This window comes from Piliocolobus tephrosceles, chromosome 10 (assembly GCF_002776525.5).
Source record: "Piliocolobus tephrosceles isolate RC106 chromosome 10, ASM277652v3, whole genome shotgun sequence".
Classification (NCBI taxonomy): domain Eukaryota; kingdom Metazoa; phylum Chordata; class Mammalia; order Primates; family Cercopithecidae; genus Piliocolobus; species Piliocolobus tephrosceles.
The window spans coordinates 32164126-32176701 of record NC_045443.1 but is presented as its reverse complement, the minus strand read 5'-3'; the positions used below and the strand labels follow the sequence as shown (position 1 = coordinate 32176701).

The 12576-nt window shown below is 43.0% G+C and overlaps 1 protein-coding gene across 3 annotated transcripts in view; it reads right to left on the bottom strand.

Annotated features, from left to right (window-relative positions):
- The window catches only part of BICD1 (BICD cargo adaptor 1), a 263984-nt gene extending 257638 nt beyond the window's left edge, over positions 1–6346 (bottom strand). For all 3 annotated transcript variants that reach the window (XM_023208955.2, XM_023208956.2, XM_023208957.2), the window contains exon 1: positions 5606–6346. In XM_023208955.2, coding sequence (XP_023064723.1) covers positions 5606–5818 — 213 coding nt within the window. In that variant the 5' untranslated portion in view covers positions 5819–6346. The remainder of the gene's footprint in view (positions 1–5605) is intronic.
- Between the last annotated feature and the right edge of the window lie 6230 nt (positions 6347–12576).

Below are 12576 nucleotides of genomic sequence, written 5' to 3'. Positions count from 1 at the left end.
AACTCTACTGTCTTCCTCACTTTCCACATATAGTAACATCCAATGCCTATTCCACCCTACCTCCCAAATAGCTCTTAGATGTGCCCCCTCCTCATGATCCCTACTGCCACTGCCTATCCCACTGCACAGCCTCAATCCACCCATTATGACCATCACCATAACCTTCTATATTGCGTTTGTAGACTAGGCAGAGATGTTTCACACTTTAAGGTAATACGATTCAGTGAAAAAAAAGTGGGCTTCTTCCAAGTTTCATCACTTGGTCTTGTGGCCCTGGGAAGAGACCTAAACCTCTCTAAGACCCAGTTTCCTCTTGTGTATAATGCAAGCAACACTTACCTTGTGTAAGGATTGCTGCATGAATTAGAGGCAAGGCTTGTAAAGAACTTAGTTCTAAATGGAGCCTTGTACACAAGTCAATGCTTTATTATTTTTATTATCTTCTTATCAGTAAAAATGAGTAGTAAGCCCTCTGAATTGTTTTGAAGACTGGTAAAATTAAACACAGTGACTGTTTCATTTATTTTCAATGGCTCCACATCCCCAAGACAAAGACAAAATGTGGCCATGGCCCTTTCCCAATTGCATCTCCTGCCACTTGACTTTACATGCATCTCCTTTAGCATCATGAATTATTTAATACTAAGACTATGAAGCCCTTCATGCCCTCCTCTCCTCAAAGCCGTAATTACAGGTGGAATCTTATGTGTGGGCAAGTCCTTTATGTATATTTCAACATGCAAGTAATTAATTACCTTATTTTCAAATTTGGAAAGCAATATCCATGAGTACAAGTATATTTAAGGGGATGATAGGGCAAAATATTTGCAAGCAAAAAGTTCTGAAGAAATCTTCAAACCATTGCTGTCATACATACTCACATAAACATGGGGAATGTGATAAAAGATGATAAAGTCTTGCTAAGTTATATGTGAGAAATAACTTCGCCAGAGACGAAATCTTGATTTGAAATAAAAAGAAGGGGATGGGCACAGTTGCCTGTAATCCCAGCACTTTGAGAGGCTGAGGCAGGTGGATCACCTGAGGTCGGGAGTTCAAGATCAACCTAACCAATGTGGAGAAACCCTGTCTCTACTAAAAATACAAAATTGGCTAGGCATGGTGGCACATGCCTGTAATCCCAGCTACTCAGGAGGCTGAAGCAGGAGAATCACTTGAACCTGGGAGGTGGAAGTTGCAGTGAGCCGATATCACACCATTGCACTCTAGCCTGGGCAACAAGAGTGAAACTCCATCTCAAAAAAAAAAAAAAAAAAAAAAAGAAGGGGTAGTGCAAGTTAGAGCAACTGGGTCCAGAAAAAAAGAGATGTGATTGAAAGCGATGATGTTTGTTTGTTGAGGTTGTTTGTAAACAGTTTCCAAAAGCATATCTTAATGTATTTTAGATTTTAAGATTAATTTGATGATAAGTGTAAATATTTTTTCTTTAAAAACATCGAGACCATCCTGGCTAACACAGTGAAACCCCGTCTCTACTTAAAATACAAAAAATTAGCCGGGCGTGGTGGCAGGTGCCTGTAGTCCCAGCTGCTTGGGAGGCTGAGGCAGGAGAATGGTGTGAACCCGGGAGGTGGAGCTTGCAGTGAGCCGAGATTGTGCCACTGCACTCCAGCCTGGGTGAAAGTGCGAGACTCCATCTCAAAAATAAAATAAAAAAATAAAAACAATGAGAGAAGTTAAAAATCATAGTTCAGGTCAATTAAGTATTAACTTTCTCTTTATTCATAGATTGGAAAAGAAATGTGGGGTTTTTCTTGCCATATGATTTTGTGATTTAGAACTTAAAGATATAAAAGAAACTAACAAACTTTCTAAGCATCTGAAGGGAAAACAATTCTGCTTAAAGATGAATCTAGGTAATTAAACGGCATTCATCAGGTCACCAACTTAAAGATATAAAAGAAACTAACAATCTTTCTAAGCATCTGAAAGGAAAACAATTCTGCTTAAAGATGAATCTAGGTAATTAAATGGCATTCATCAGGTCACCAATGTGACGAGCTCTAAAACTGTATAAGTACATATTTTTGTGTTGAATGAATTAACTATAACCCTGAAAAAGCATAGAGTTGGCTACAAAAGGAAAAGCTGCCCAATGTCCAGAAAGTGCTTCTTCAGCAGCTAGTAACTATCCTTGGTGTCGGGGTTGACAAAATGAGCAAGAAAATGGGTTGAAGCTCATTAGTGCATAGTTTACGGTATCCAAGCTGCAAAACTTTTCTAAAGCTGTCTCACAGATACATTTCCTTTTTAAAATGCCACCAGTAATGCTGAATCATTCCTTTCTAAAGGGGCTCTTTTTCAACTTTACAACATTTTAAATTTCAACCATTTTTAAGTTCAAAAAAACTCTTAAGTTTAAGATCTAGGGTATTTTTATACAGGTATATTTTTAGTTTTCAGGTTATTTTGGAGCTATGACTCTTCTTCAAACACTATTCTGGCCTGGGTGACAGGCGCACAGTGCTGATTTATGTACATCCCAAACATATAATCAGCCAGGCCTTGAACATAACTGGGTGTGGGTGACCCTCACTCAGGTCACTGAAGAGCAAGTGTTACTTGTGAAATCACAAAACCAGACTCAAGTATTCCAGTGGACATACTGCTCTGTCCAGCTGCCCAAAGAATCATGAAAAGGAGAACATTCTGATGATGTCAGAAGTCATCCTTTTTTCAAATCCTTAGTATTTTTCTTTCAAGTGTGTTCTTTTGTGAGCTGAATTACAGTAGTCCACGCAGAGCACTAAACAACATCAGGCCAGGTCAAAAAACAATTGAGTTAAGAGAAGAAATAACTAGGAAAAAAATATAATGAATTTCATCTTCTTGATTTTGCACATCTTCAGGCAACACTGCCCACTTGCATTATTGTCACAGCAGTACCTAGCCTGGGAAAGAAGGTAGCAACATTGGTGAGTACTGACTCTGGAAAACAAAATGACCTGCAAAGACTGAGCCATGTTGCTACATTGCAAATTACTAATGTCCAACTTGGACTTAATACAGTAGTTTTCTGTTGACATTCCCATAAACTGGTTCAATTATTTTTAAATAAATCATATTTGTTCAAAGATCCCAGAAATAAGCCAGATTTATTTTATGCTTGGCTTTATAGATACAATGCAACATCATTTACTATATACACCTGATAATGAGCAAAACTTCCTTTTGAAAAGTCAAAACACTCACAAAATATATTTTTCAAAACTGACTTCTATATAATATTAGTGTTGGAACACTTCAGTTTGCACAATTATTTTGGATTTACTTTTCATACAAGAAATGTTACTTGAAATCGATTTAACTAATTTAAGTTATATTTCCAACTAAAGTATATTCCATGTTTAAAGAATAAAAATAATAGGCCTCACTATCAAATAATCAACTATAATAATTATTTTATTACTTAAAATACATTTTTATATAACTGTATAAACCAGTTTTTCAGGAATCTTGAATTTCACTTATGCTAAATGCAACTGAAAATAAATATATGAAAAGAATAATTTAGTAAAAATAATGCTGATAAATTTTTATTAACTTCCTGCTATATGGGACAAAATACACATTAAAATATTTATAGAAAAAATTTTAGCTGGTATTTGCATCATTCTGTATTAAGAAACCACAGTTACATTATTCCTAAAAAACATTTTTCTCACATTTTTCTCATTACTGCTGGTGAAACTAATACAGGTAGTTTTATTAGTATCTGTCACTTCCTATACATCCTAATTTTCTTAGTATTTCTCTAACACTAACCAATATTGACTACTGAACGTTTGACAAAAGTGTGCCTTCTTCTGGTACAAACTGATTCTTTCATAAAATATTTCATGCCCACCGTGTGCTAGCTTTTGTGTTAAAGACTTTGGATGCAAAGCTCATAGTGTAGCAAAGGCAAAACACAATTGCATTAAGGTTTGCTATGCAAGGTAAGTGCAATGACAGAAATATCCCTAGAAGGACTGTTTAAATCAAGCAGGAAAGTCAGTAACACGTACATTTCATTAAATTAAGTCCATCTCCTTTATCAAAAAGGTGATGGCTTACCACTTTCTGGTTTGCACTTCCCTGTCTTGGCAAAGCAGTGTTGATAGGTATAGACAACACCAAAACATCTCTGAGAATTACAGTCACCATCCTGCTTCCTCACTTCACGAGGTTTAGCATCACTGCATTTAAATATGTCAGCCTAATCTAAGTTGGAAAATATAAACAAGTCCAGCTGTTATTAAGACCAGACAGGTACATAGTAAGTAAAACATGAACTAGAAATGTACAGCCTGACACACACAAAAATTAGATTTCTAGCTGGGATTTTTAATCATAGGTGGTACATTTATTTTTTGGTAGACAGGCATCCAAATAGAATAAGACATATCTAAAAGTATAAATGCTTACCATATTACCTATTAAATTGGAAGGCAAGTTGATTCATTATGTCATAAATCACATTTTTTTAACTGTAACAGCATAAGATAAGACCCCTCCCAAGAGAAAACAAACTCATAAGAAATAGATTTTTGATATTATATGCCATACAATAATTAACATTTAAGTGTCCATATGCACCTAAAAATAAGGACTTGACGCATAGAAAAGGAGTGTATATTACATTTAAATTTGTAAGTGGCTACTTTCTACCCATAGTGCCTCAAGAATCAGGTAAAACAGACCGAGTTACTTAAACAATATGTATGTTCTTAAGAGTGCTTGATAGGAAATCAAAGCACGTTCATTGTTTTCTCCCATACATCCGACAGGCTTTAAAAGAGGCCAAATACAAAAAAACTGAAGACAGATATTATACATCACCCATCTGTGATATTCTGGTTTTATAAATATATCATTTCAACCAGAAGAGCCTCATTTGAAATGCAACACTACCCACGTATTTCATATACACCACTCTTTCAGACTATTTGTAGGTGAGTTAAATTTTTTCTAGTCAGGGTGACCTCATAAGACTTGGGCATGGCCCAGCCTCCTCCGAGGTGAAATCAAGGCAATGGGATCACCCAGCAAAGTTGTTTTTCTCCTGCAGCCCAACGACAAGCAGAATGAAGATTGCCTAGCCTTTGTCAAATGGGATTGGTGAGGAGTTCCCTCTCTCACCAAGGAGCGGTTACATCTAGAGGAAAGCTGAGGTACCACACAGTCTACATTCTGAAATTGTGGGTCCTCAGGCACAAACCTCATCACTTCTGTGGACTATGAAATTGTCGCTGAAACCTGGGTTTGAGATAACAGCGGTTTTGGGAAGTTTGATTTATACATTCCAACCCACTTGAATGTCGCCTTAGAGTGCTGAGACGTGAAGACTCTTACGAATCTCCCTCCCCCGCAGGCCAAACAGCCATTGCCTCCCAAATTCCAGCTTATATATTCATTTCTTTGGCAATTTTTCTCTTGGGGGAGAAAACAATGGACTCTTTCAATCTTCTCTTATCAACAAAGGGCCCTAGAAGAAGAAACAGCCCTTTCAATCACCTCCTTCATGACTTCTTGATCACGATGAGTGGGCCTTGCGGGTGGGGGGAGTGCGGGCCAGGAAGGGGAGAGGTGACAGGCAACTCACCTCTTTGAGCTGCTCCAGCTCCTGTTTGAGGCTGTCGTACTCAGCCTCCAGCTCGTCATACTGCTGTTTGAGGGTCAGCTTCTCCTCCAGCACCACCAGCCCATACTCGGCAGCCTGGATCTTCTCGTGGGTGGTCTCCGTGAGCTCCTTGGTCAGCCTCTCTATTTCAGTCTTATAATGGTCCACCGTCTGCAATACCTCTTCTGCGGCCATAGCCCCGGTGGGTGGAAGCAGGAGGGGATGACGGGGTAGGGGAGATGGATGCAAAGCTGGCGGGGAAAGGGAGAAGGAAATGGGAAGGGAGGGGTGGAAATGGAAAAGAAAGTACGCTGGATGAATGAGCAGCGCGATGCCCCGCCGGCTCTGGTGGCAGCGGCAGCTACACCGCCCGAGAAACTGACGAGAAATGCAACATGGAGAACAGGGCAGAGGGTCAGGAGCGAGGCGGCAAAGGCCGCCGCATGTGTCCTCGGGGCCGGCCCCTGCGTGCTGTCAGCAGCCGTGCGGCATGGCCCGGGCTGCGGCGGCCGGGGGCGGCGAGCGGCGAGGGGCTCCGGATTCTGCTTATTCAGAGACGCCCGGCCGCCATGTCTCCGGGGCCGCGTCACTGCAGTCTCGCCCTGGGTCTGGCGCGCTCCGGCTCGCTCGCTCGCTCGTTCCACCTGCTCCCTCTGGCCCTGCAGCAGCCGGTGCGGAATGATGCAGTCTCGGGGCTGGCTCCCTCCCTTCCCGCGTGGCGGCGGCTCCGAGCAGGGGGCGGGGAGCGGATGGAGTCAGCGCGGGGGGAGGAGGGAAGGACCAGACGGAAACATCCCGAGGCGCCTCCCGCCGGGCGCGCGGGGCCACCGCCCGCTGCACCGCGAGGCGCGCCAAGCGGAGGCGCAGGCGACGGGCCCGGGACTGGGAAGCGGTGGGGCTCGCGCGGCGGGGGAGCCTCCTCCCTGTCCGGCTCGCGGGGCGGGAGCTCCTCCTAGGGCTTTGTCCCGGTGGCGGTAGAAGACCCTGAGAGCGGCGTGGGCGCCCGGGCTCTTTTGCTACGTAGAGGGCCGAAGCTCAGGAAACTGCCTGGAACGCTTTCTCCCAAGAAAAGCAAACAAAACTATCGCGGTCGCGGCCCGCGCATCCTCCTCGTCCCCTGGGCGCGCAGAAGGCTCTCTGGGCCACCTGCCCCCAAAAGAACGCTGGGTTTCCAAAGCCTTCAAGACACACCCCAAAGCCCCCTCGTCCGTCGTCCCCCTCTCTCCCTGCCTCTCCCGAGTCTGGCCTGGGCCACCTAACACTCTCACCAAATAACCTTACCATCCTCTCAGGACAGTCCGCTAAATATTGCTTGCTCTCGCCCAGCGTATCACAAGAGTGCTACCCACTCAGAAAAAAAATCTCCGTAATACATGCACCCAGGAAACCTCTCCAGGTACTGTGTATCTTGCCCCAATAGCTTCCACCAAAGCACCTTGCTCTGTCTTCAATAAAGGAAAACTGCATGAAATTCCCGATATAAGATACCAATGATGCCCCACAATAAGCATTTTTTAAGCACTAAGAGCTAAGAGTTCTTGAGACCCGTGCCAAACATTCTTCTAAGTATGAAACATGCGTTCTCTCCCATCCTAACAATGCTTTGAGGTAGGAGCCATTATCCGCAGTTTACAGAGGGTGAAAGAAAGGCAAAGGGAGATGGGGTGATTTGCCCAAAGTCAGGCAACTCTGGAATCTTAACTCTGGAGCACTAAACGGGATTCATTATGTTGACTTCAGGTTCACTCATTACTCATACAAACCCAGCAACTAAATATTACATGCTTGTAAGATAATCACATTCATCTACAGAAAGAGTAATGATGAACGGTTACAAAAGGAGGTGAAAGCAAAGTAAGAGTGGAGGAAATGAAAGAGTGGAGAAGGGTGGAGAATCAAGAGGAAAGAACGCAATAGAAGAGAAAAGAAGCAATTTCTGTGTAATGGGAGGCTGTGAGACCCACAGATCAGTGGGTCTTTCCAGTTCCTTCCCTCTCTTCTGCATGGCACCTATTCCGGAACTGTTTCTCCGTGGCCAGGTGTTCAACACACATGCGTTTTCTAAGTTAGAAAGCAGGACTCAACTATCCCATCATTGTGTACCTGGTTAAGAAAAAAAAAAAAAAAAAAAGACAATTGTTGACCAGGCGCAGTGTTAATGGCATGGGAGGAAAAGCAAATGACAGTGCCCTTCCAAAGCTTCCACTAACAGGCTGTCTGGATATGTTTTCCATTGCTTCACAAACCAGACAAGGTTCTTTCTAAAAGCCAGTGATCACAACAGCATATTCTCATGTGATTGTCTGATCTGAAAATAAAACAAAAGAATATTCTCTTTTGATTGTCTGATCTAAAAATAAATAAATAAAAGGAGAAAACACTCCAAATGTGCAGCTACCATAAATTCCAGCTTTGTAGAGAAGCGGATGATAATGACTACAACATCCGTTCTATCTTTCCTTATCTCACACTCCAGGTGGGAAGCCCCTTCTGTGTGCTCCTGTGGCATCTGACCTCTGACACGTTGATGAATGATGATGAACTGCTGAAGAGAAAAGAGATGGAACCTGCAACTACAGGTTGCTAACCTGCCTTTCCAGGAAGCCCCTGGCCATTCCTCGCTGTATGAACTGTAAGCATAGTCCTTCCAAAGGGATCATAAGACTTGGACTAGATTGCCTGCCTTCCCTCTCCTTTGGATCAAACTAAGAACAGAGTTTGCCTCTGTGACTTTCCTTTTTTCTAAATTTCCATTGTGGCCCAGCCCCTATGCTCTATCCTGCCCCATTTTTCTGATTGATACACTTTTGTCACTGGTCACTTTTGTCTGATTTCAGGCATGTCTTGCACACTCTCACACTTTAAGATGTTGCTTAGTTGAACTTTGATCCTTAAATGTTGGTATTTAACGTAAAGAAGATGAACTTATTTTCTTGTTTTTTTTTTGTTTTTTTTTTTTTGTTTTTTTTTTTTTTTTTCTGAGACAGGGTCTCCATCACTTAGGCTGGAGTGCAGTAGCGTGATCATGACTCCCTGCAGCCTCAACCTCCTGGGCTCAAGCGATCCTTCCACCTCAGCCTCCTGAGTAGCTGGGACTACAGATGTATGCCACCACACTCAGCTAATTTTTTAAATTTTTGTAGAGATGGGGTCTGCCTATGTTGCCCAGGCTGGTCTCAAACTCCTGGGATCAAGGGATCCTCCCACCCCAGCCTCCCAAAATTCTGGGATTACAGATGTGAGCCACCATGCCCAGCCAAATTTATTTCCTATATACCATGCTGTTCCAGTGCTGCATTTCCCTCTTTTTTAGTATATGCCATATGTATTGCATATATATCAATGACAGGAATATAGAAAATAATTTCTTAAAGCATTCTTAGGCTGGGTGTGGTAGCTCATACTGGTAATCCTAGCACTTTGGGAGGCTGAGGCAGGAGGTCACATGAGGCCAGGAGTTCAAGACCAGCCTGGGCAACATAGACAGACTTCATGGCTACAAAAAACTAAAAAATATTAGCTGGGCATGGTAGTACATGCCTGTGGTCCCCACTACTTAGGAGGCAGAGACAGGATGATGGCTTGAACCCAAGAGATTAAGGCTGCAATGAACTGAACTGATTGTGCCACTGTGCTCTAACCTGGTGACAAAGCAAGGCTCATCAAAAGAGAAAAAAAAAAAAAAAAGCACAAGCTACTCTACTTGGGTCAGATCCAACTTTGCCGCTTACTAGCTGTGTGTTTCTCAGTTGCCTCATATCCAAAAAGGAGATAATAATATAATCTAATTATGAGATTGTTGTGAATAGAATAATATCACACACCTAATAAGCATTTTATATGTGTTTTTTAAAAGTTTTAAAAGAAAAACAAGGATAAAATTTAGGTAGAAAGAAGAAAAAAATGATAATCAGTGGAGATCTCTCTGAAGAAGTGATATTCATTTTATTATCCAATGAACAAAAAGGAGTTGGATATATAAAATGTGGGGGAGGAGCTTTTCAGGAAAAGGAAATAACATGTGTAAAAGCCAAAGGCAGAAAAGAGCTTGTTGAGTGCAAAGAATAAAAATCAGGGAGGCTGCTGGGTGCAGTGGCTCATGCCTGTAATCCCAGTACTCTGGGAGGCAAAGGTGAGAGGATTATGTGAGCTCACGAGTTCGAGACCAGCCTGGGCAACATACCAAGACCCCCATCTCTACTAAAAAAAAAAAAAAAAAAAAATTTAATCAATCGAGCATGATGGTGCATACCTGTAGTCCCAGCTACTTAGGAGGCTGAGGTGTGACGATCCCATGAGCCTGGCAGTCAAGGCTGCAGTGAGCCGTGATTGTGCCACTGCACTCCAGCCTGGGTGACAGAGCAAGACCCTGTCTCAAAAACAAACCAAAAAAAAAAAAAAATCAAAGAGGCTGAGGATTAATAAGCTCAAGGGAAATGACCTAAGACTATATCAAGAAGTCAGGCAACATCAGAGAGACAGGCAGGGATTATACTTGCCTTGCAAGTCAGAATGAAGAATTTGGGTTTTATTCTCAGGGCAGTGGGCGGCCTTTGATGATTCTTTAGTCAGGAAATGAAATAGTTATATTTGTATTTTAAGAATGTCGGCCAGACGCAGTGGTTCACGCCTGTAATCCCAGAGCACTTTGGGAGGCCGAGGCAGGCTGATTGCTTGATCCAGGAGTTCAAGACCAACCTGGACAACATGGTGAAACCCCATCTCTCAAAAAAAATTTTTTAAGTTAAAATTTTTCTACTGCACACACAAAAAAGTTGGAAGTTATCAAAAGATTGAAGTAGGGTCCCTAGTTAGGAAGCTGTTGCAGGAAAAAGAAAATCATGGCCTAGTCTGAGGCGATAGCAGCTGGGAAAAGAAGTACGTGGATTTATATTGAGGAAGGAGTGGAATGGGAGGGTAGAATTCTTAAGACCTTGTTGAGGATTGAATGTGGGATAGGGAGAAAAAAGGAATGATAAATAAATTCTAATTTTCTGACTTGGGAAGACGGGCTGCCATTTAGTTAGCTGGAACAGTTTCAAGAATTCTATTTTGAACATATTAGACTTAAGACACTTTTGAAACATTTGTGAGTTTGATGTGGTTTGGTTTGGTTTCTTTGAGATGGAGTCTCCTTCTATTGCCCAGGCTGGAGTGCAGTGGCGCAATCTCGGCTCACTATAACCTCCACCTCACGGGTTCAAGCAATTTTCCTGCCTCACCCTCCCAAGTAGCTGGGACTACAGGCATGCGCCACCACACCCAGATAATTTTTGTATTCTTAATAGAGACGTGGTTTCACCATGTTGGCCAGGCTGGTCTCGAACTCCTGACCTCAGGTGATCTGCCCGCCTTGGCCTCCCAAAGTGCTGGGATTACAGGCGTGAGCCACCGTGCCCAGCCACTTTTGAGACATTTGAAGAGAAATATTAAGTCAACAATTTGATGTAAGACCAAAATTAAGAAAAGACTTCTTGGGAGGTATGATGACCTTGCTTTGAAAATCATTAGCGTTAGATGGCATTGAAATCCATGGAAAACAGATGGGATTATCTAGGGAAAGATGTAAGTAAAGAAAAGAAAGGGGTCTAGGATCTAGCCCTGAGGTACTTCTATTAAAGGTTGAGTTGGAGAGGAAAAGCCAGCAAAGAGAGTTGAGAGGGACTGGGTGCGGGGGAAATCAGGAGAGAAACATTTGAAAGGTAACAAAAGAGAAGTGTGTATAAGGAGCTAGGGAATAAGGACCAAGTCAGTGCCAACAAGAGGTCACAGCGAAGTACTATAAGGACACACAATGTCACTGGACTTGGCAACATGGAAGTGGGTGCTCTTGAAAAGATTCATTTGTGTGGAACAGAGAAGGCAGATACCATGTTGTAGTGGATTGCAGCATGAATAGAAATTTAAGATGTGTGCTGGGCGCGGTGGCTCATACCTGCAATCCCAGAACTTTGGGAGGACAAGGCAGGTGGATCACCTGAGGTCAAGAGTTCGAGATGAGCCTGGCCAACATGGTGAAACCCCATCTCTACTAAAAATACAAAAATTAGCTAGGTGTGATGGCGCACACCTGTAGTCCTAGCTGCTCGGGAGGCTGAGGCAGGAGAATTGCTTGAACCTGGGAGGCGGTGGTTGCAGTGAGCCGAGATCATGCCACTGCACTCCTGCCTGGGCAACAGAGCAAGACTCCATCTCAAAAAATTTAAGATGTGGAGACAGCCTAATCAGCCAACTCCATGTCCCCAGAAATGATGGCAGGGAGAACACACAATGAGAAGGTGGATCTGTGAGGCACTGGGGTGCTCTGCTGTGAATGGCTGGTGGGAAATATGCCCTTCGAGAGCGCATCACGTACTGAGATCTCCAGATGCACCCTCAAGGGAGATGTGTGGCTTCCACAGCAGTGCCTTCTGGGGCCAGGACTTCACCTCCAAGCTGCTTGGATACCAGCTCTCTCAGTGGCTGCCCTTGTCCACTTTAATCACCTGTACCCTTTAGCTGTCATCCTCCTATCCCATCCCCATCCTCTACCCCATTACCCCAGTCCTCAGGAACTACTAAACTATTTTTGGTCTCTATAGCTTTCCCTAATCTTGATATTTCATATAAATAACACCACATAATATGTAGTCTTTTGTGACTGGCTTCTTTCTTACCATAATGTTTTCAAAATATATCTATGTTGTAGCACGTGTCATACTACTTTCCTTTTTTTTTCTTTTTTTGAGACAGAGTTTCTCTATTGTTGCCCAGGCTGGAGTGCAGTGGCATGATCTCGGCTCACTGCAGCCTCCACCTCCCAGGTTCAAGAGATTCTCCTACCTCAGCCTCCTGAGTAGCTGGGATTACAGGCATGCACCACTATGCCTGGCTAATTTTTTTTTTTTTTTTTGAGACGGAGTCTCGCTCTGTCACCCAGGCTGTAGTGCAGTGGCGGGATCTCGGCTCACTGC